Source organism: Abramis brama, assembly GCF_963993115.1.
Source record: "Abramis brama genome assembly, chromosome: 9".
In the NCBI taxonomy this organism is placed as follows: Eukaryota; Metazoa; Chordata; class Actinopteri; order Cypriniformes; family Leuciscidae; genus Abramis; species Abramis brama.
This window is the reverse complement of record NC_139971.1, coordinates 42,208,738-42,234,057: the sequence shown is the minus strand read 5'-3', so window position 1 is coordinate 42,234,057 and position 25,320 is coordinate 42,208,738. Positions and strand designations below refer to the sequence as shown.

Below are 25,320 nucleotides of genomic sequence, written 5' to 3'. Positions count from 1 at the left end.
CAAATTCATTATTTTATTTATTTGATTATAAGCAATTTTTGTATGCTAAAATAAGGTTTATGTACATCCCTGTCATTTATTTCACCAGATCACTAAATACTAAAGAGAATATTTTTTACAAGTATATAGCTTAGCGTTCAAGCAATTTTAAGCAGTTTGATTCTTGAATGTGAATGTTCCTCACCTCAATCTCTCCAGCTCACAGCGTGAATCTCTCAGTACACCAGATAAGTGCTTTGCTCCTGACTTTTTTAGTTGATTCCCACTGAGGTCCAGCTCTCTCCAGTGTGAAAGGTTTGGAAGTAGAGCCGAAGTCAGGGTGTGAAACTGATTCTCTGTAATACTGCATCCACGCAGACTGAAGACACAAAGAGAAAAGACAATGAATCAGAGCTATGATGATCAAACTAAGATCTGTAAATATTTGTAATTCTCTCTATCAGCATTTTCCATTTCAGAAATGTCAATCGAATGGCAACTACACTGAATCGTTCTTCTTCAGACCGTTGACTTATCAACGTTGGAACAAGCCTAACATAGAAGTTGCTCGCCACAGAAAAGCACCTCTTCAGCGGACCGAATCACAGGCTGCGATTGTGAACGCGCCACTCCGCTGCTGTGCGTGTTCTGGTGAGACGAATAGCTGAGCTTGAGAGGTGCTGTCAAAAGCTGTTAAATATTGGGGATTTGAATGGGCCCAAAATATTGTATATCGTTCATCCAAAGCATCACTGAAATATTTTAATGTTTTTGTTTATTTAAATTAAAAGTTATGTTCTGATCTATTTTTCTCTCTTACTGTTATATGACATTACAAAGTGAAACTATTGCAGGTGTTTTTCATTGCAGGTTTTGAATGTAAAAAATCTTTCCATTTTTATTTTAATTTTAAAAAAGTTTTTTGGGGGGGTTAGGCACAAGATTTTTTAAACAGTTTAAAGGGGGGCGTGACCAAAAAAAACACAGAGTTAAAGAAATATGTTTTTTCAAAATGCAAAAAAGTTTACACAATTTCAGATCAACTTCGAAAGGGGTTCTTCCGTGTCAATGTCATCATTTGGGTGCTACATTTTTACTCTCTCTCTACCACCAAATCGGATCAATAATGTTGATGACATCTGCATTTAAGTTTCCATTCATATTTTCTGTCAAATCAAATGCAGCTTAAATTTTTATACTTCTCCAGGCATGGGAAAAAAATATTTTTTTTTTTTTAGTTTTTTGTAATTGGTATTGGCAGATAAAAGCAATTTTCAATGCTATCGGCCATCAGCTGATTGTTTAAAAAGAGCTGACAATCAGGGCTGATTATATCCTGTCAATCAAAAGAGGGTGGGATTAAGATAAATATCAGATGATAAAGTTCGGTGGCTGAACAATTGGTACATCACAATTGAATTTGCCTTGTTCTGGAACAGGCACTTAATTTTTTTTCAGCTTTAAAAAAAACAGAAAAAAAAACAACATTCACGCATAAAAGCATACATAGATCACAACGTTCATAAAATTTCCATTAAATAATTTCAAGTTACGTGTCGCCTTGCCACAACACTGCCACGCTCTGAATAAAATATTTGTTATTAAAACATCAACATTCACAAACCACTGTTAATTGAACAGAAAAGCAGTCATAGGCTACGGTGTGCATGGTTTGGCATGGCAGAATGTATGCAAAAAGCGCTCCCTTTATAATCACTAAAAAGCTGACATCTCACAAAACTTATATAAAGTTATAATCAGTAAAGTTGACTGCACAAAAAATATTTTAGAATGTCTACACTATGTTTGTGATTTTGAGAGGACTCATGAGATTGTGAACAAAATCCAGCACTGAACAAAAACTATATGGCGTTTTGAGCAGTGAGTGGATTAACTTAAATACATCTGATTGGTCACTGCGTAAAATAAATCAACAGTCTGAAAACTCTGAATCAAAAACTCTGCATAATCTTGCATTTGCAAATAAATGTTTATTTTATTTTAGATATTCTTGTTGCTTTTGTGCAATAGATGAATAATAATTTCTTTGTTTTTAGATACAGTATTTTATGTCCCACCAATCATTTTATTCTCCCGCAACCTGCACTTGATCATCAAATCTTGTCCCGTGCCGCACTCTGTTGCGTTGGGTGAGATCCCACGGGATTGCAGGTCTCTATCCCCAACCAAATATTTGCACACATCAACATACTTTAAAGTAAAAACTCTGTAGATATAAAATATAAGCTTTTGGAATTAAAGCATATACAGTATGTGTACTCAATTTAAATTAAATACAATCTGTGAAAGTAATTTTTATCTAAATGTGTATGTTTTTAATTTTTTACTTCATTTTAATATATAACATTATTGTCTGCCAAGAGAAAAACTGCTCTGACTCAAACAAATGAGGAAATGGTATTATCCACTACAGTAAAAATAATATTAAATGTAATGTAACATTTATGTCACTAAAACAAATTACTCACATCAGTGTGTTGAGTTTACAGTGTTTATCCTGCAGTAGAGCAGATATCTGATTCACTCCTGGGTCTCCTAGTTTGTGTCCACTCAGGTTCAGTTCGCTCTGGAGTAACGGGTTTTTACCCACAAGTTCTGTCAAATATGTACAGGCTTCCTCTGCAGCAGGACTTCTCAAAATCCTGCAGAAGGGAAGATGAAATTTAAATGTCTTTATGGCTTTAAGCAATATGTGAGAAACATCAGCACACAGAGAAAACTGGCTTGTGAAACTGCATGTTTGTGAACATCTGGAGACTCAAAGAACTGCTGTAGAGAGATACAGTGATACAGTGAACCTGGGCTTGATGGCATTAAACTACAGTTTCAGAAACATTTAATACCATACTACTGAATACCATCAGTACAATTCAACCCTCTACAATGCGAGTAAATCACTCGCATCTGCGACTAAATTTCCACTCTGGGCACTAAATAATGTCTATCACAAGCCATTGGCTAATCAACTCTTAGATTTTACTCGCCAGTGTGTGTGTTAGAGGCAAAGTATGAGTTTGGAATAGTCAGAGTGTTTGAAAATATATCTGAGCGCTTCAGAGTTTCGCTCTCCATCTGTGCTATTTCAATTCAGCTCAATGGATGCGCAGCCAGCATAAGGATTGTCCACATGAGCACCACCAGCCCTAATTTCAGTTAAAATGACAAATATGCATTCATACATGGTTACCAAGTTTTAGTTATAATTACTAAAGTTCTATCATTAAATAGTGCTTGATTATCATAATATAAAGCTTGATTGACTGATGTTAAGAGTGTCCGTTCAGATATTTAAAAAGCTGTGGCATTTTATAAAGACAAGTAGATTTGATGGTATCATATATATATATATATTTATATTTTTTATTATATCAGTCTGGTGAGTAAACTAAAAAATGTACAAGCCAATGGCGATTCTATTGCCAAGGTGTGCGTAGACGGTTGCAATTGTATCTAAACAAAACTCAGTAACCCCCACTACAAAACTTGTGGAGCTTATTGTATTACTGAAAGAATATTTTGTATGAATATTTAGCATGCATATTTATTTTGTGTTATTTCATCATGTCTCACCTCAGTGTCTTGAGTTTACACTTCTGATCCTGTAGTAGATCATCGAGCTCCTTCACTCCTGATTGTCCAGGATCATTTCCTCTGAGATCCAGCTCTATCAGGTGTGAAGGGTTTGATCTCAGAGCTGAAGCCAGAGCTTTATAACCTTCTTCTGTGATACTGCAGTCTGAAAGTCTAGAAAAAAAGGGAATTTTTAAAATTCATCAAGTTGTTGTTATTTTATGATTAATATAATTAAACATATTCCATATTGTTAAACAGTGTTGGGGAGTAGCTAGCTACAGTACAAGTAACGACACCACTAACATAACTATATTTTTTAGTATCTGGACAGTAGCTCAGCTACTTTTAAAACATTGTTGCTTTTCCAGTAGCTAGCTATTTTTCCAAGTAGCCGTGTAGCACGACTGAAAACTACACTCCATTTTGCATTCTGATGAATCATGAGCCTGTAATGCATTGAAGCAACAGAGTCTTATTCTTATTAGATAACAAACTACATTTGTTCATTACCACCATCTGTTGTTACGTCATGCATTTTGCGACTTTACAGTCAAACAAGAGATTGTCTGATGATTATAAAAAGGATGAACAGGAATGGATATTTCATGTGAATCGACTGTAATTTATGCAAACCAAAGATTAAAGTCCAACTAAAAATTAAAATTGACCCTATTTACTTTGTTAGCGCATATTACTAGTCTTGTGGTGAACAATTAATCCGTGCAATTTCATACACAGAAAAAAAAATTTGCCGTCGTAATCTTTAATCAAAGTCTGAAAAGTTACTTCCGGTCTGGAATGGTGTTCCTTCTCCGATGACTTAGGTTTGACTGCTTGGTTTGGGAAATGCTTAACCACTCCTCAAACCGCTAGTCTGCTATAAGCGGAAATGGAGAGGAGGAGTGTTGGAGTAAAATCCTGCCCTCTGTTCAATATTCCTTTTCACTGGGAAATACGTCACAACACTGGAGAAAAGTCGTTTGCAACTTCCGATTCACGCAGACTTTAAAATGAACCTGAAAGATCACTAATCGAACTGAAATAAAATTGCAATATAGTAGTGTGCTTATTACTTGGCCAAGGATGGTTGCGGTGGGATTTAAAAAAAAATTCAAAAATTTGTCCCAGTCAACCTGAATTCACACCAATCCTTGAAACCATAATTGTATTACAACATGTTGTTTTAAACCCCCCAAATATTTTACTTATAACATTCTTCATTAACAAATATTCAGTTATTTGTAACAATGTCATTGTAAAAAAAGGTTCAATGTAGCTACTTTTTAATATAAACTTGTAGAGTAGCTACAAGCTTGAATGTAACTTTACTTTAACTTTTGAGCAGCTTGTAGCTTGTCAAACTACAGATTCAGAGTAGCTTCCCCAACACTGATGTTAAAACATAAACTGTACTATGTAAAAAAAAAAACATTCAAGTTAAGTGGAATCAAACAATAGTTCATTGAACTCACCTGAGTTTCTCCAGTGTGCAGTTTGTATTTTCTAATCCGTTCTGGAGTTTCTTCACTCCTGAATCCTGCAGATTATTGTTGCTGATGTCAAGCTCTTTCAGACTGGAGTTTGATCTCAGGACTGTAGCGAGAGCTGAACAGCTTTCCTCTGTTAGACCACACTTACGCAGCCTAAAATGATGAACAGAAGAGGGAGACTTTACAAACACATTTCCAGAGAAGTTGGTACATTTTGTAAAATGCAATAAAATCAACAGTCTGTGATTTGTTACTTTTCTTTAACCTTTATTTAACTGACCTTTCAGTACACAGAAAAGATTTCCAATGTTTTCACTGACCAACTTAATTGTGTTTTGAAATAAAAAATGTGACGGCTGCATCTCACTCTAAAAGAGTTGGGACTGAGGCATGTTTACCACTGTGTAACATCATCTTTCCTTTTAAATAAACTTTTTAACTGTTTGGGAATTACAGTTTTGCAAGTGGAATTTTTGCCTAATCTTTTTTGATACAAGACTTTTTTGATATTCTCTGATTCTTATTTTCATGATGAGCCATACATTTTCAATAAGAGAGATCTGGGGCCGTATTCACAAAACATCTCAAAGGGCACCTATTATTCCCCTTATCACAAGATGAAAAAAATAAGTCTCTGATTTCCCCAGAGTGTGTATGAGAAGTTTTAGCTCAAAATACCCAACAGATCATTTTTTACAGCATTTTAAATTGTCACATTTGGGGCTCAGAAATACACGTTGTTTTTGTGTGTGTCCCTTTAAATGCAAATGACCTGCTGTTGCCGGCAAAGAGGGCGGAGCTTCAAGAGCTCACGTTCAGTCAGGACAATATCATGATATAATATCAAAACAGAAACTCAGTAACGCTGTTCATTTCGACCCGGAGTCGGACAATCATGCCCACACAGCCAGAAAATATATGCTGAATGGATATAGAACAGGTATAGTTTAGTTTAAAGGGGGGGTGAAATTCTATTTCATGCATACTGAGTTTTTTACACTGTTAAAGAGTTGGATTCCCATGCTAAACATGGACAAAGTTTAAAAAATTAAGTTGTACGTTTGATGGAGTATTTCTGTACCAATAATACTCCTTCTGATTTGTCACAAGTTTCGGAAAGTTTTTTTCGAGTATGGGCATGTGTGACATCAGATGGGGCGGAATTTCCTTACACGGTCCTAAGGGCACTTCTCCCGGAAGGGCGCGGGCTCACCCGTAGACCAGAGCGAGAGAGCGAAAGCAGTACGCTCATCTAAGCGCTGCGCTCGCTGCAGTCACAGGACTTTCTTTGTTCCCTGCATTTCGACGATGATTGTTTTATAAACAAGGCCCAGTTCAACGCCGGATTTAACAGTCCCAACGATAAAGGTTTACGGTCGTGCGTTGGAACTGCATGCGGTGAGTAAAACTGCTTCAAATGTCTGTGTGTTGTTAGCTATAGGCGCATTAGCACCGCCCACACGGCACGCCTCCAGCCGCTCGTTTTTTTCCGGAAATACTCGGTACAGCCTATCTTTCTTTTATAAATGTAATAAAACTATAATAAAAACTATAAAAAAATATAATAAAGACTTATAATAATAAAGACTTATAATTTATAATAAAGACTATATAAAATATAATAAAGACTTTTTGGAGATATGAAGGATGCAATACTACTCTATAGGTACTCAAGATTAACATGAGATTGACTGAAAATTAGTGTTTCACCCCCCCTTTAATTACGGTTATAATGTATTTGTCATCTGCTTTTATTCGCTATTAATACAAGCCTGTTGTAGCGGACCACAGTTTTACTCCAGAAAATCACTGTAAGAGCTGAATGAACACAGTATAAGAAGTGTGCGTTAAAGTCTTAAACTCTCTCTCTCTCCGTTCTCTTTCATAGGTTCACTCAACGCTGCGGATAGCGCAGTGGGATATTCTCTGAATGTGCCGATTGTCTGAAGCCCTATAGAATCACGCCAATTCATTGGCTGATGGCGCCCGCGCAATCTGGCTCCGCCCCGACGCTCTTACGTCGCATCATTACATATTCGCGCGCGCCATCTGCTCCTCAGATTTCTCTGCCTTCAGAACGAAGCGGTCACGTTGCCCTTCGCTCGTGATTTTTCTGAGCTCAAACGACTTCTGGATTATTCTCGGCGCTTCTGCGACTGTTCAAGCGGAACTCTGTTTCTCCTTACGGTGAAGTTGCCATGGAATACCGATGCTGTACTCCGCCATGTGCTCGTTACATCGCTAACGACGACCCACACAGTAAGTGTGTTAAATGTTTGGGTTTTTCACATGCGCGCGAGGCAGTCATAGGATCGTCTAAATGCAAATTCTGTGAAAATTTGTTGCTCAAGACCCTCAAATCGCGGCTCGCGGTTTTTGAGAGGGAATCATTCGTCTCCCCCTGTCGCGCTCCCGAGGCCTCTCGAGGATCCGCGACTTGGGGTTCGGATGTAGAGCTTGAGGATGTGGAGTTCGAGCAGACGAGCCCCGCTCTTTCTCTCCCTCCCTCCCCTCGGCACGCGCGAGGCATGCCAGTCGAATTTTCACACGATTATTTGCGCCCCAGCCCGGGAGCACGCAACGCGGTTTCTTTCGGGCTGGAGGATGTACTTTTTACCGAGGCTTCCGACTCCGAGGATTTCGGGCCTACTCTCGCCGACGAGGTTATCCCGCCGAGCGGCCAGGAAGCGCGGCCTACTGCGGCCTACGCGGAGCTCGTTGACGTACTTTCACGCGCTACGGAGAAGCTTGCTATTGATTGGCCCGACGAGCCCCGCGAATCTCAGTCGTCGAAACTCGACGAGAGACTTCTCAGTGGCCCTAATTCTAGGCCTCAACGGAGAAAGCTGCCATTTTTCAGTGATCTGCATCACGAGATTTCCAGATCCTGGAAGCAGCCTTTCTCTGCGCGCCTCACTAATGCGGCAGCTGCTGATTTCACCAACCTAGTAGGTTCTGTGGAACAGGGCTACTCCGCCATTCCGGCGATTGAGGAAACTTTAGCCGACCATCTTGCTCCGTCGTCTGCACCGTCCTGGAAGTCGCGTCCTCTCCTCCCCTCTAAAGCATGTAGGACTACTTCCTCTCTCATTGGAAAATCCTACATGGCGGCTGGGCAGGCAGGCATGACCCTGCACACTATGGCCATTCTTCAGGCCTACCAAGCGGACGTCCTGAAGGAAATGGACGAGGGCGACGGCGTGACCCCTGAAGCGGTCAAGGAGCTTCGTAAGGCTACGGATTTAGCCTTAAGAGCCACCAAGCATACTGCACGCGCTATAGGTCGCTCTATGGCTGGTTCCGTTGCGGTGGAACGCCACTTGTGGCTTAATCTCACGGAGATCCGTGACAAGGAGAAGGTTTTCCTCCTGGACGCCCCCATTTCTCAAACAGGGTTATTTGGTGAGGCGGTCAACACGGTGGTTGAGAAATTCCGCTCCTCCAAATCACAATCGGCCGCGTTCAGACAGTTCATGCCCAGGAGGGCTAGGGAACCTTCTGCTCCCTCCCCTGTTCGACCCAGAGAACGTCCCTCTTTTAGACCGGAGTTCTCTTCTAGGAGGAGCGAACCGGTGCATCCCCCACCTTCCACGGTTTGGGGAGCACGCGGTCGCCCGTTTCCCCGTCAACGGCCTCACAAGCGCCTCCAGATGAAGCGGTCCGACAAACCGACCGCTCCGGCGGCCCAGAGCCGTTCCTGACCCTCCGGTCGGAAAAAAGAGAGCTCCTCTGCTTCCTCAAGGTTGGGACAGACCGTGCAAGCGTTTCTGCCCACCTCCCAGCTCTCCTTTCCTTGCCCTGTCACCTTCGCCACTCAGAGTGTCTCGAAGTGCAGGCCATTTTTCACCATCTCTACTCAGCCCGGCGCGGGAGGAAGGAGACGCTTTTTGCTTTCTCCCCTCACCCCCGACACTCTCTATAACTGCCGGTTGCATCCTCGGAGGCACTTTTCGCTTTCCTCCGGAGCGGGCGGACCTGGTCACCATGACCCCAGCATCGATGCCTCCTATCACGTGTCAGGACGCCAAGGACTCTCCTGCTCAGTCAACTTCTCTACCTCACACACGTCAACACGGCACCCTCACTCAGGTATGTCGTCTGCATTACAACATCCCTCTTCCTCTTTCACATTTCTTTCAAGAATGGGAGCGCTTACCAGGGGTATCGTCTTGGGTTCTTCGCACAGTTCGGTTCGGCTACACTCTTCAGTTTTGCCGCAATCCCCCTTGTTTCAACGGAGTCTTTCCTACCGTAGTAGACAGCGCCACTCAGGCTTCTGTACTTCAGCAGGAAATTTCATCCCTCCTTCTCAAAGGAGCAATAGAAGAGGTTCCTTCAGGGGAAACCGAACGGGGCTTTTACAGCCGTTATTTCCTGGTCCCGAAGAAGGGCGGCAGTTTGCGTCCCATACTGGACCTCCGCCGACTGAACTTCGCCCTTTACAAAGGGAAATTCAAGATGTTGACGCTGAAAGCTATCATATCTCAGATTCGGCCAGGGGATTGGTTCGTGACAGTAGACCTAAAGGATGCTTACTTTCACATCCAGGTTGTACGGCGACACAGGCAGTTCCTCAGGTTCGCCTTTGGAGAAAGAGCGTTCCAGTACAGGGTCCTTCCCTTCGGCCTCGCTCTGGCCCCGAGGACATTCACGAAGTGTATGGATGCAGCTCTGGCCCCTTTGCGGCTCCAGGGCATCCGTATTCTAAATTACCTGGACGATTGGCTCATTTTAGCCCAGTCCAGGGAGCTAGTGACCCACCACAGAGACATCGTCCTGAGTCATATCCAGTCTCTCGGTTTGAGGTTGAACTCGGAGAACAGTGTTCTTGCTCCGGCTCAAAGCACCGTTTTCTTGGGGGTGAACATGGATTCCGTTCTCATGCAGGCCCGCTTGGCTCCTGCACGGATTTCCAGTCTGACGTCATGCTTGGCCCGTTTTTCGCTAGGCCATCATGTGTCTGTGGGCACTTGCCGCAGGATGCTGGGCCTGATGGCCGCGGCCTCCTCCGTGCTGCCGCTGGGCCTCCTCCACATGAGACCCTTCATGTGGTGGATGAAGCTCTCAGGGGTTCGGCCCTCCGGGCCAACCTTTCGCCTACTGAAGGTATCACGCAGTTGCTTTCGAGCCCTGTCAGTTTGGCGGGACCCTCTTTTTCTTCGGAAAGGGGTCAGCATGGGTGCGGTATTTCGTCGCCAGATGATTACGACGGATGCCTCTCTCACCGGCTGGGGAGCAGTTTTCGAGGGCAGACCAGCGTGTGGGGTCTGGACTGGCGAGACTCTCTCTTGGCACATAAACTGCCTGGAGTTAAGAGCCGTTTTTCTGGCTCTGCATCATTTTCTCCCTCTTCTGGAGGGACACCATGTAATTGTCAGAACAGACAACATGGCAGTGGTGTCTCATGTGAACCGGCAGGGGGGTTCTCGGTCGCGCACCCTGGACAGGCATGCGCGTCACCTTCTCCTGTGGTCTCAGAGCAGATTCCTATCTCTGAGAGCAGTCCATGTCCCAGGGGTTCTGAACCTCGCAGCAGACTTTCTGTCGAGGCAGAAACTCAGATCGGGAGAATGGATGTTGAACCGCCAGACAGTGGCCCTGATCTGGGAGGTTTTCGGAGAGGCGGAAGTGGACCTCTTTGCATCTCAAGAGTCGTCCCAATGCCCGCTGTGGTTCTCCCTGAGTCCCCCGGCTCCATTAGGGATAGATGCGTTCGCTCACCCTTGGCCAATGCAGAAACTCTATGCCTTCCCGCCCATCAAACTGATCCAGGCGGTCTTGGCCAGAGTGAGAGAGAGCGGAGTCAGCCTCCTCCTGGTAGCTCCGTTCTGGCCGTCTCAGCCATGGTTTTCGGAGCTAATTCCTCTGCTGGAATCTTCCCCCTGGAAGATCCCGGTCTGGGAGGACCTGCTGTCCCAGCTGCAGGGCAGGATATGGCATCCTCGCCCAGACATGTGGAAGCTGTATGTTTGGCCAATCAGAGGCCATTAGCATTAAGTTCTGATCTCCCAACTGACGTTCAGGAGACCATTGCGAGTGCTAGAGCCCCTTCTACAAGGAGGCTATATTCTTCCAAATGGAAGGTTTTTGAGGCATGGTGCTTAGCACATGATTGGAGTCCAGTTAACTGCCCTGTTGGTTCAGTACTGGAATTCCTGCAGGAGAAGTTTGCTTCTGGAGCAGCTGCTACCACTCTCAGAGTTTATGTCGCAGCTATTGCAGCACATAGGGAATCGGACGAGATTCCCCTGGGGAAACTAAGGTTAGTTTCGGCCTTCATGCGTGGGGTTAAGCGCCTGAAACCGGCTCGCTCCCCTAGAGTTCCCTCATGGGACCTTTCTATTGTCCTAGAGGGTTTGACGAAGGCCCCATTTGAGCCCTTGGAGTCAGCTCCGGAGCGGATTCTGACTCTCAAGGTTTCTCTTTTGTTGGCTTTGTCCTCATTAAAGCGGGTAGGAGACTTACAAGCTCTTTCTGTTAGCGAGTCTTGCTTGGACTTTGCTCCTGGCTTGGTCAAGGTTTCCTTGAGGCCGAGACCAGGGTATGTCCCTAAAGTTCTTTCCACAACTTTCCGCTCGCAGGTGGTTAACCTTAACGCTTTCCACCCTCCTCCATTTTCTTCTGAGGAAGATAGGAAGCTTAACTTGCTCTGCCCAGTTCGTTCTCTTAAGATATATGTAGACCGCTCAGGCGGTTGGAGGAAATCTAACCAGCTTCTGGTTTGTTTCGGTGCTGACCGCCGTGGGCTTGCTGCATCAAAGCAGAGGATTTCTCACTGGGTCACAGAAGCTATCTCGTTGGCTTACGAGGTGCGTGGCTTGCCTTCACCTCTTAGCATTAGAGCACATTCCACCAGAAGTGTGGCATCTTCTCAAGCTCTTTTTAGAGGAGCACTTTTGGAGGACATTTGTGTTGCGGCAGGCTGGTCCTCTCCGCACACTTTTGTAAGGTTCTATAATTTGGATCTTGACATGACCCCGGGTTCCCAGGTTCTTTCTGTTTGAACTCATCTTGGTCGTTGTCTCTTTATGTACCAGTCATTGAAAGCGCTCTAGCTTGGCGAGTTTGGTAGTCCGTTCCCACTGCGCTATCCGCAGCGTTGAGTGAACCTATGAAAGAGAACGTCTCTGGTTACTTACGTAACCTATGTTCTCTGAATAGGGAACGAGACGCTGCGTTAGCTGCCAAGCTCCTCGCGCTGCTGACAGTTTTTCTTTTCGGCAGAGAAATCTGAGGAGCAGATGGCGCGCGCGAATATGTAATGATGCGACGTAAGAGCGTCGGGGCGGAGCCAGATTGCGCGGGCGCCATCAGCCAATGAATTGGCGTGATTCTATAGGGCTTCAGACAATCGGCACATTCAGAGAATATCCCACTGCGCTATCCGCAGCGTCTCGTTCCCTATTCAGAGAACATAGGTTACGTAAGTAACCAGAGACGTTTCATTATCATCAAGAAACACAGCAAAGTACACAAAACACTTGTTCCAGCTAACAGTAAACAAATATATACACCTTTTCAGTGGGTGCTTAATAAACTGGTAAACTTTATAACATAAAGTGAAAACATAAAGTGCACGCTCTCCCTTCCATTACTGCCGTGATCAGTACATTAGGCCTATCACTCCGGAGACTGTAAGATGGATCATGAACAGTTGGTAATGATCCATCCTCGAGTAACAACGGGAGTAAATGATGACTGTTATGTCCAAGACTGTTATGAACAATTAATGATAATTGTTCACATTAAACCATATAGATTTTTGGGTGAATTTCAGGTGATGTCAGCATGAGAGAGAAAAGGAATGGGGGAATGGGGGGTCAAGGGAAAGAGATGTAGATTAGGATGATGCCTAGTTGAGACTTGCGTCTCGAATGGTGATGCTAATTTCACAAGAGAGAGTTCAAATGTTAATTTCCAGAAAGGTCCTTTGTCTTCTCAGGGAGTGGTTGTTCCTCACACAGACTGCCCGGCATTTTCTAATTTCTCAAGTCTTACAATAGGAACCCATTCTATGAGTGGCCATCTGTTTTCAATGAAGCTAACTTCGGCAGCTTGGTGTCATTTATACACTCATTAAACTTTGACGGGTGAGGTGCTGACAAAAGAGGGTCATTGCGACACTGTAAAATGATGGCGCCATGGAGCCATGTGCTTTTTTAAAACAAATTTAATAGGGTTTAATGTTACATTATCAGCTCGGAAAGTACGCTAATTTGACTAGAAAATTTTTTAAGAAAGTTACAATTCAGGAAAAAGGTGGATTGGCAGAAGTACTTGCTTTTTGATGTGTTTGCATTGCAGGAACTAGGAATGATTTTAGTTATAGGAACCCCTTTTAAGGGGAACTAAATTAGCTCTACTTCAGAGTAGGGTCTAAACCAGCACTATTGGTACTATAGTGACGTAAGTGTACACTGACTGGCTGAATACATGAGAAACACAGACACTCAATATTTTGAAAAGATGTGTAAACACATATACAGTTTACATATACTTACGGCAAGCTTAAATCACTGAGTTCCAACTGGCGGTGTGCATGCCAACAGGAAAATTACCTCAGGGGAATATTTATTCTCAGGGGACCGCCCTGGTGACTAGTTCCTATAACTGAGTTCCTATAACTACCCGGTGCAAAAGCCCTTAAAGAAGGGTTTCAAACTAATTTTAGGTTAAGGGCCAGAAGGGCAGAATTACTTTTTTTTTAAACCTTAGTGCGCTGACAATTACATTAACCCTCTGGAGTCTGAGCTGTTTTCTGGGCCCTGGAGGTGTTCTGACATGCTCGGACATTTGTGCTTTTTTCAGTTATTCATAAACATGTTAATGGCAAAGGTGTAAATTCACTCTATAAAGCACCAACAGGGCTACCATCATATCTGATCAACATGCTTGTAAATCTTTGTGTTTTTAAGAAAATAATGTTTATGCGTGGTTATTTGAAAAAATAAAAATGAAAGTTGCTGAAATAACACCACAAAACATATAGTAAATATGTGTCCACAAGACTTTTGACTAATGGATCTTGTTCCCTAGTGTTTTTTCTTCAAAATGATGTGAAAATCATCCTGCCTAATCGTTTTCATAAAACAATACATTGATTTAAACGTTGTAAAACAGTTTTTTTGTCAGAAGAGAGACACCCCCCCAATGACTAAATGGCCCATCACAGCCTGAAAAAAGAAGTAGAGGAGGTTTTGTTTTTCAGTGCATTGTAATTCCTATATGTGGAGGAACATAATGTTCTTTTAATACGATTTTTAATACTATTCCCCATTTTTTTAAAAAGCACATTTTACAAACCTACGTTTTGCGCATGTGCTCCTTCACGCACTTTTTCAGTCAGAACACAGCAATCAGAGGAGGACGCACTGAAAACTGTAATGCTGTTCTCTTTCTTCATAACTTGTACTGAGAAAGTTTGAGTTGCAGAGGAATTTGTGACTGTTTCACCTGTTCAACCACATCAAAGTTTCGTAAAGAGTAAGTCCGTGCTTTTTCTCTCTTTTTTTTCTTATGTGCTGAAGGGCCGCTGTGCCTTGGTGAAACGTTGTTTGTACGTGAAGCTCTTTTCCAAAACGCCATAAACCTAAAAAGCTGCCTCAAAGATCCATCAAAAGTAATGATTATGAATATGTAAAATATTGCAAGACTGAATGATTGCTTTTTATGTATTAAATTTGTTAATGAAAATAATATTAAAATTAAGATACAATTAATACAAAACTAAATTCGTTTTAAAGAAAGGATTTGTGCTTTCTGTTTTGAGGTCTCTGTGAAAGTTTGAAAGTCTGCTGCTTTCAAAGCGCTCGCGTCCATAATGGAGAACTGTCACGTAATATTGTTTTTTCCTCATAAATGCGAACACGTGTCAACTAATGCAAGTAAATTTAAAAGACTTACTCACCCGAAATATTATCCACGGCTGGATCAAGTCGCTCAATGTTCGTTGCTCAAAATACAAATGTTCGTCGACTCGTCAGAGTCCTGCTCTTCTTCTGAGCAAAATTTTAACTCGTGTCATATTCCAACAGCGCAGGAATGTGAATGAATGAAACTTGCTGGTTTGAAGCATAGAGGTTTGAAGGCATTTCAGGGGGCGTTTACCTTATTTTTGCATAGATCACCTCAGTACATTATCTTATGAATAGCGCGCTCTGCGAGTGGGTGTGAACTCATTATCGATAATTAGATGAGACGGGAGAAACTGTACTTCTATTTAGTTTCATACAGATTACATTGCAGGAGAATATTTGTTTTGAATGTGAATTGTTTTATTTAAAAGTAGAAATTTAAAGCTTTCTTTAGACGCATGTTTTATGGTTGTGTGATAAGTATTAGCTGAGTTTCAGTTCATTTTCCAGACTTGTTTCAGAAAGATTTTTGCGGAGACAGAGTGAGCTGAAAGCGCACCCTGTTTATTTTATTTATTTAAAAATAAAAACAAGATTTTGATGTTAATGTGAGTGTACACAAAAAAAAGAAGACACTCTATAGTTTATAATCATGTATTTATTTTATTTTTATGACCACAAATTACGGATTTTTTTTAAGTTTATGTTGCTGCTATGTGAAAAAAATCCAGCAAAACGCGTCAGCGCGTTTGTCGACCTCAGAGGGTTAATATTAACCATACAAACTACAATTTCTATCCGTCTGTATTCAGCGTCTGCCTGTGTTAACGCATACAAATTGTGTGTGTTTTACACAAGCTGTTTTTTGCAGATCCGGAATAGAGATCGGACAAAATAAAAATAAATAAAAAAAGTTTAGATTTATGGTCAGTGGAGCAGTGCATCTCTATTTTTATCATTGTTCAAATCATCCCGCTGGCCGGATTAGACAAACCTGTAGGCCGTATTCAGCCCACGGCCGTATGTTTGACACCCCTGCCTTACAGTGTTTTGGTCACCTGATGTTTTAGACACTTTAAATGTACAATAACAAGTGAACACAATACTCACATCAGTGTGTTGATTTCACAGTGTTTATCCTGCAGTAGAGCAGCGATCTGATTCACTCGTGTGTCTCCTAGTTCATGTCCACTCAGATTCAGTTCTCTCAGGAGTAACGGATTTTTACCCAAAATGTCTCTCACAAACTGACAGGCTTCATCTGCAGCAGGACTTTGTAATATCCTAGAAACAAAGACAGAACATTGATATTTCACAAATGTGCACGGCACAGATGTGGTAAAAGAATATTGATACAAGTAAGTGCAGAAATATAGTTTGATGGTTTAATTCACTTTCAGATAAAATCTTAATTTGTAGAAAACACTCACCTCAGTGTTTTCAGTGAATGGCAACTATTCTTTTGTACATTAATGAGGTGTTCCACTCCTGACTGTCCAGGATCATTTCCTCTGAGATCCAGCTCTATCAGGTGTGAAGGGTTTGATCTCAGAGCTGAAGCCAGAGCTTTATAACCTTCTTCTCTGATACTGCAGTCTGAAAGTCTAGAAAACATGAAAACTTAGAATGAACACTAGAACTAAAATGAACACTGCTGTAAATACAGTCAGTTTTGAACTGTAAATAGTTGAGATAAGGCATGTTGTGTAACAGTATATTGGATTAGTATTCAGTCTTAAGTGACACCAGCCTAATAAACCTGCTGCCATCATTTTAATCAAAGAACAAAAGACAAAGAGAAAAACCCCTCACTGCTCGACTCAATAACTTTTGTAACTTTAGTTGTAAGCATTAGCACCTGAAAAACATAAAGCCGTTTTTGTTTCACTTGTCTTTTCATTCTATTGTATTGTGCCACCGTTTGCTATTTGTTCCTATTTTATTACTACAAAACAAAAATTTTCCTCACTTCTGAAGGTGAGTGGACTCAGATATAAATGATAAGCAAGTGTTGTTAAATGTAGCTGATGGTGAAATGTACTCACTTGAGTATCTTCAGTTCACACACAGGATTCTTCAGTCCCTCACAGATCTCTTTGACTCCAGAGTCCAGCAGACGGCTGTTGTTCAGGTTCAGCTCTTTCAGGATGGTTTTAGAGGAGAGAACAGTAGCTAGAACTGAACAGCTTTTCTCTCTCAGCTCACAATTATTCAGCCTGAACACAGAAACACCATAATTTATTATTCAGTACATATTTAACACACATCAGATTAACAACTCTTAGTATCTGCTCACACTGTGACTGACAGTCTTTTATAATCAATTAACAGAGAAATTATAATGTATAAATCATGTTGACTCACTTGATTTTCTCCACTTTGCTATGAGAGTCCATCAAAAGAGCAGAGAGCTTCTCTCCATCCAGATCTCCTAATTTATCTTCACTCAGATCCAGTTCTGTCAGTAATAATGGACTTTTACCCAGAACTTTAGTGAGACACTCACACGCTTCCCGTGCAGCAGCACTTTTCAAAAACCTACAGGAAGTAGAATTTCAAATCAGATAATATTCCTATTTTATGCCTTTTGCAGCTTCATCCTGAATAAATCACTAAACAGAGTAGAATGATTTACTACAAGCATTTGTATCAATGAATTAAACCAAAATGAAATTTACAGGATGTAATAACCATAAAGTATACATAAACATACAGAACGCAAACAAACAATATGCCATTTTCATGTATAAGCAAACACCAGTAAGAGAAAATACAGAAATGTATTTTCATTGTTTTCACTTCTTTACACATTAAACAGAACACATTAAACAGAATATCTATAATTAAAGTAGCTGATCAAAACTAAAAAATGCCCAAAACTAATACTAACAGAAAATGATAATGTGATATGATAATTTGTCCAAACACACATGACACTGCCAGACAAATACACTGAATCATTATCAGAAATTATATGTTGAACACAAATATAACAAAACTACTTATTAATGGAAATAATAGTGGAAATTCTATTGTCCCAGTGATCAGCCAATTATATCTCGGGCACTGATATATTTTGCACCTCTAGTCCGGTGTAGTATTAATGTATAGTGTTGTGTAATATCTGGTTAAAATCATAGTTATGATAATTGTCTCGTTTATCACCTGATGGTCTTTAATGTATAGCGTTCATCCTTTAGTAAATCACTGAGCTCCTTCACTCCTGATTGTCCAGGATCATTTCCTCTGAGATCCAGCTCTATCAGGTGTGAAGGGTTTGATCTCAGAGCTGAAGCCAGAGCTTTATAACCTTCTTCTGTGATACTGCAGTCTGAAAGTCTGTGTATGAAAGAAGCTGTTAAGCACTTAATGATCTACACTAAGCAAAACACGTGTATAAATAGAGATGATTATTTAAATCATAAAAAAAACCTAATCATTTTAATAATTATTACAAAAAGCATTGCCAAATGCTTGGCAATTAGAAAATTTGGTGTTAAAATTTACCAAAACTTTTTTTTAATATTAGCAAAAATCTGACCCCACAGATAAGCCACAGATGTCTTAATATAACATCTGCCTAATTTGAATATTTCAATTTCATCAAATTATAGCAATGTACAAAAATGGTAATTTCAATTAAATGGACATTTACACACACAAAAAGTACATTATCATGCAGAAATGTAGATAAATGAAAATACACACTTAATTTTCTCCAATATGCATTCAGGATTTTCCAACAGAGGACAGATCTTCTTTATTCCTGAGTTTCCTAGTTTATTCTCACTCAGATCCAGCTCTATCAGGTTTGAAGGGTTTGAATTAAACGCTGAAGTCAGAGCAGCACAACCTTCTGCTGTAATACTGTTATTATTCAGCCTGAAGAGAAACAAAACAAAGACAGGAAACATTCTTCAGTTTATTTCCATTTCAAAACCTTTTTTTAATGAACAGCAATGACAGTCTTAGGGTACGCTTACACCAATATGCTTAAAACGAGTGTTTCCATCAAGTTTTCCGCGTCCAGACGACACCATTATCAAAACGATCCCCTTTCCCACAGATCCGCGAAACTGACAGAAAACGCTGTATTCTGCTGCCAGGCCACTAGATGGCGATGAAACACTATAGACTAAAAGGCCAGCCTGCAGGCAGTGTTGCCAGATTGGGCGGGTTTTGAATTTGATTGTGCGGGTAAAAACGGGTTTGGGCGGGTGGACAAAATTTGGGATGGTTTGGGGTCAGTTCGGCGGTTTTCAAACATCTACATTTTAAAGTCTAATTGGTTAAAAAACTAAAGTGTGCATGTAGTCCATAAAACCAGTCATCATGACCAGGGGCGTTTCTAGGTTTTAAAAACATCAGGGGCTGAGCCCAAAACATCAGGGGCTGGGTAACAAGATAACATGATTCGATACAGAGAAAAATGTATATTTTAGGCCTATATGCAGGGGACAGACTGGTTAAATTCAGTCCTGTCACTGTAGCCACAGCAGCACACATTACCACACAGACACACATTTAAATGTGAGGTAGTTAGGGGGGTTCGGGGGCATGCTCCCCCGAGAAAATTTTGATTTCTCAGACTTACATATGTGCATTTTAAGGTGTTTGAAGGCCAACATTTTTTGATAACAATAGCTTTATAAGCATGTCAGTGGGCAGTAGCATAAATTATTTGTCAAGATAACAGATTCTTAAAAATGAGAATGAGGATAAATGTTCAAATGAACGATCCACACTAGAAAATGGAAATGCAAAATGTTTCTGCTTATTGTTGACAATACACAATCACATATTCCAAACAGGAATGGCCTTAAATGAGAAATCTTTCAAGGATTATTTTGCATAGATGTAAACTTTTTAGCATTAAAGATTGGTTTCAGCAACTTGTTTCTTTCTTGAGTCAATCAATGTTTTTGGCACTATTAAATCAGTTCAATTAAATTTCAATTGTTCACTCATAAAGTCACTTGTCACCATTACTGGCCTAATGATGGAAGTTGTGCAAACACAGACAAGTGGAGTGATAGAAACGGTGAAAAGGCTGATGCTGGTGAAATATTCGAACACATTCGAGGACCTTATATATATGCTACATACCAGAGTTAAATAGTAATACATTGTAATAATGTTAATCAAGCAGACTAAATCACACGACTGCGCAGCAATATTTAATACAAAGGAAATATGCTAATACAGATCTAGACAAATTGGGTTGCTTATAGTTAAAAGAATGGCATGAACGATCATGTAGGCCTATTTTTCAAATTTTTGGTCACAAAATATTTAGTCAGTTTTAGTCAGACTTTGCAATATTGATCAAATGTTAGAATATTAGCCTAATAATGAAAATTGAGTAGGGCTACGCCAAATGTGTAACATTTATGTAGCCTACAAAGGAATACAAAAGCCCCGACATAGAGTTTTGACGCAGCTTTAATCTCCCTTTTGGTTATTTCAATACTTAATTGACGACAGAACACAACGTTACATGCTAGTTTATGTACAGGGCACGCCGCGTGTGCGTGATTGAAGAGTGCGCGCCGCGAGCAAACGGCTGGCACAACGTAAGTAAGTTAGTTTTTCTGAGTTTACTGACATATACTGAAGACTGTGCGGCGGTGCTGACTGCGTTATTTTTTTTAAACCGGTGCGGCGCGCGCGCCCCCGAAGTTCATCCGTGAGAAACTTGAAACCGGTGCTTGAACTTGAATTCAGGTGACACTCGCGGTACTGGCCACGCCCTGCTCTCACGGCTCGTGGACTCGTGCTGCTTGCCACTTTGCCTAATAATAATTATCAATAAATTCAATTTTTTGAGATCCGGGGCTATAAAAAAAACATTCGGGGCTGAAGCCCCGGATGCCCATGTCTAACGACGCGCCTGATCATGACATTACTGTACACACGCCCATGCAGAGTCAGCTGGCGTTGGTGTTGACATCACCGACGAGCACGCACTTTTAGCCAATCAGCGATCAGCAGGCAGATGCGAATGAGCGCGATAAGTTGTAGCTGTATATTCCGTATATTCAAGTGATCGCTAATGCCAAAGTGTTATAGCCTACTAAACAGTAAGTTGTATCTGCAGTGCACAGTAAAGAGTGAGATAGTGAGCAACTCTAAAAACGTACATGTGGTGGGAGATATCGATGGTGACTATAACTCTGAGAGGAGAGAGCACAGTTGAATGACTTGAAATTAAATCAAATATGGGACGACTCCTGTCCATGGTCATGTGCACACTAACCTAACCTTACCAGACATCGGCAACTTTTACACCGTCCAGACTGCACTATACCCTGACAGCTGCTGAAAAAGGTTTGAATCGATGAATCCGTTTTTACTGCTAAATTCTGCGTTATGTTCTGCAGTGTGTACTTCCGAGGGTTAAAGTCATCGGTTCATTTCTTGATTGCCGTTTTGACAGTGTCCATCTGGACATTTTAGTCATATTGGCTAATTCTCCTTAATTATTGCCCTGTTTTGATCTGTTTTCCTGGAATTTTTTTTTATTTTTTATTTTATCATTGTTATTTTGTTTTAAGGAGATACAAATTGTGCTTATCAACCTTGAATGACATGGTAATGAAATTATATCATATTATTTTAGCAGTAAAATTTTGGGCGTTTTTTTCTTGTAGTGGGCGGGTTTTGGTGAGCTTTTGGGCTGGAAATCACTGTCCCAATCTGGCAACACTGCCTGCAGGGTGAGTAGACTCCAGAGACTCCAGTAGCTTCAAACACCTGTTTGCTGCTCAACAGTGGATTTTTTTATAGCTGGCCTTTTAATACAATTAATTTGTTTTACAGAAGTATTCCTTAATAAGCCTTTGTCTGACCGAGTTCTTCTGTGCTCACAAATTCTCAAATCTTTTGACAGTTTGACAATCTCTATTTAGTTTTCACCAAATTATAGTTTTCATGCCTTTTGTAAGACAATGCATTATTTCATGCTTTTCATCTTCAGAAACATCTTTCTTCCTCTGCATATTGCATGAGGACTGCTTAATAATGTGGAACAACCTCTTTAAAGGAGAACTCCGGTCAATTTTAACATTGAGCTCATTTTTTTGTACATTTGGAGTGCTGTCAATATAGAGAACAACGACAAAAATCGGTGTTGCCTACACCGAGTTATTCTATTTTTAAAATTTGCACCCTATTGACTTCAATGGGGCAAGTAGTAAGCCTGCTTTTTAGCCTCTTAACATCCTTTAAGTGTCATTACAAGTGCACAAAAAATGTGAGTGATTCCTTCCGAGTGAACACGGGTGAATCTGACTGCAGTAGATGTTAGAGATATTAATAAAAATGAAGTTAATTCAGCCAGCGCTCATACCTGTGTTTACATCCTGTTTTCGGTGGAAGGCCATAGTAATCGATTGTCGAGTTCACGCGCGTGATCATAGGCACTAAACCTATGCGCGTGAACTCGAGAATCGATTACTATGGCCTTCCACCGAAAACAGGATGTAAACACAGGTATGAGCGCTGGCTGAATTAACTTCATTTTTATTAATATCTCTAACATCTACTGCAGTCAGATTCACCCGTGTTCACTCGGAAGGAATCACTCAAATTTTTTGTGCACTTGTAATGACACTTAAAGGATGTTAAGAGGCTAAAAAGCAGGCTTACTACTTGCCCCATTGAAGTCAATAGGGTGCAAATTTTAAAAATAGAATAACTCGGTGTAGGCAACAACGATTTTTGTCGTTGTTCTCTGTATTGACAGCACTCCAAATGTACAAAAAAATGAGCTCAATGTTAAAATTGACCGGAGTTCTCCTTTAAGAAATGTTACCATTTACCTAAGACAACTTGGCAAACTACTATACAACTTTACAAAACCAACTGTCACGAACCGCACAAGGATGAAAGCAGACGGGATCCAAAATGCAGCAAGATGAGTTTTAATAGGGTAATCCAAAAACGAAGTCAAGACAGGCAGGGTTCAATATCCAGGAAATCAATACAAAACAATAAACAGGCAAGGCAGGAAAACACGAGAACAGAAGCGGCGTGACATACAACATTGATCCACAAAGAACACAAGACAAACAGGGCATTAAATACATGCATGACGAGGGGAAAACGAGAGACAGCTGGTGATTACAATTACTAACACCTGGGTGTGATACACAGACAGGAATTGTGGGAGATGAAGTTCATGTGCATGACACCGTGGGGAAAAGGAGGACATCTAGTGGATACACGTGGAACACAACCAGACACTGTGACATTACCCCCCTTCAACGGAGTGGCTCCCAGACACTACAAGACAGGACAAGGAACAAAACAAAAGCTCAGGAGGGAGGTGGCCCGGTGGAGGACCAGGGGGAGGGATGGGGGGCCAGGTCCGTGCGGGGAAACAGACACAAGGGGCAACAGACTCCATGAGGACCAGGGAAACATGGACAGTAGAACGGGGAAACAGGGGAAAACAAATAGTTCATCAGGCGGTCGAGGCAAGGGGAACAGTTCATCAGGCGGTCGAGGCAAGGGGAACAGTTCATCAGGCGGTCGGGGCAAGGGGAACGGACCATCGGGTGGCCGGGGCAACGCGAAAAGTTCATCTGGCGGCCAGGGCGGAGACTTTCCCTCGGGCGGCCAGGACGGACCCCTCGGGCGGCCAGGGCGGAGACTTTCCCTCGGGCGGCCAGGGCGGAGACTTTCCCTCGTCGGCCAGGGCGGAGACTTTCCCTCGGGCGGCCAGGGCAGAGACTCTCCCTCGGGCGACCAGGGCGGAGACTTTCCCTCGGGCGGCCAAGGCGGAGACGACCCCTCGGGCGGCCAGGGCACAGAAACAGACACCGGCTCAGGAACTGGAACAGACACCACCGGCTCAGGCACAGGAACTGGCACCACCGGCTCAGGCACAGGAACTGGCACCACCGGCTCAGGCACAGGAACTGGCACCAACGGCTCCGGCACTGGAACTGGCACCAACGGCTCAGGCACTGGAACTGGCACTGGAACTGGCACCACCGGCTCAGGTACTGGAACTGGAACTGGATCAGCTGGGCAGGTCTCTGGCTCCAGCTCTGGATCAGCTGGGCAGGTCTCTGGCTCCAGCTCTGGATCAGCTGGGCAGGTCTCTGGCTCCAGCTCTGGATCAGCTGGGCAGGCGACTGGCTCCGGCTCTGGATCAGCTGGGCAGGTCTCTGATTCCGGCTCTGGATCAGCTGGGCAGGTCTCTGGCTCCGGCTCTGGATCAGCTGGGCAGGTCTCTGATTCCGGCTCTGGATCAGCTGGGCAGGTCTCTGGCTCCGACTCTGGATCAGCTGGGCAGGTCTCTGGCTCCGGCTCTGGATCAGCTGGGCAGGTCTCTGATTCCGGCTCTGGATCAGCTGGGCAGGTCTCTGGCTCCGGCTCTGGATCAGCTGGGCAGGTCTCTGATTCCGGCTCTGGATCAGCTGGGCAGGTCTCTGGCTCCGACTCTGGATCAGCTGGGCAGGTCTCTGGCTCCGGCTCAGGATCAGCTGGGCAGACCTCAGGGACAGCTTCCTCCCAGGCAGCAGTCCCAGGGACAGCTTCCTCCTCCGTAGCGGCCTTAGGGACAGCTTCCTCCGCAGCAGCAGCAGCGGTCTCAAGAACAGACTCCTCCTCCGCAGCAGCGGCGACTTCAGGGACATTGGGGAAATCGGGGACATTACTCCTCCTCCTCTGTCGCCTACGACGGTGAGGTGCAGGCTCTGAGCTGGGTTCTGGAGCTTGAGCGGTGTCTGGTCTGGGCAGCGGCGGTGTACGCTCTGGGCTGGGCAGCGGCGGTGCACGCTTTGGGCTGGGCAGCGGCGGTGCACGCTCTGGGCTGGGCGGTGCACGCTCTGGGCTGGGCAGCGGCGGTGCACGCTCTGGGCTGGGCAGCGGCGGTGCACGCATTGGGCTGGGCAGCGGCGGTGCACGCTCTGGGCTCGGCGGTGCACGCTCTGGGCTGGGCAGCGATGAGGTTTTCTTTGAACTGGGCAGCGATGAAGCTTTCTCTGAACTGGGCAGCGATGAAGCTTTCTCTGAACTGGGCAGCGATGAAGCTTTCTCTGAACTAGCGTGCCTCCTCCATGCCTGCACTACCTTTATCCCATAATAAAGACATACAGCCTTCCTCACCATAACTGCAGAGATGACGGGCCGTTCCAGGATGTCTTTAGGGACAGCTGGCTGCACGGGCTTTGGGATGACAGCCGGCTGCACGTGCACGGGCTTTGGGATGACAGCCGGCTGCACGTGCACGGGCTTCGGAACCTTGGCTGGTTGCACGGGCTTTGGGATGACCGCCGGCTGAATGGGCTTCGGGATGACAGCCGGCTGCACGTGCACGGGCTTTGGGATGACAGCCGGCTGCACGGGCTTCGGGATGACAGCCGGCTGCACGTGCACGGGCTTTGGGACCTTGT

The 25,320-nt window shown here is 43.0% G+C and overlaps 1 protein-coding gene across 1 annotated transcript in view; it reads right to left on the bottom strand.

The window, feature by feature from the left end:
* LOC311089879 (uncharacterized protein) overlaps positions 1-25,320 on the bottom strand; it is an 832,216-nt gene that overhangs the window by 21,440 nt on the left and 785,456 nt on the right. The window contains exons 101-105 of the mRNA XM_084124910.1: positions 16,028-16,201; positions 5,046-5,216; positions 3,571-3,744; positions 2,469-2,642; positions 185-358 (exon numbers count right to left, since the gene is read on the bottom strand). Of these exons, the coding sequence (XP_083981036.1) occupies positions 185-358; positions 2,469-2,642; positions 3,571-3,744; positions 5,046-5,216; positions 16,028-16,201 (867 nt within the window). The remainder of the gene's footprint in view (positions 1-184; positions 359-2,468; positions 2,643-3,570; positions 3,745-5,045; positions 5,217-16,027; positions 16,202-25,320) is intronic.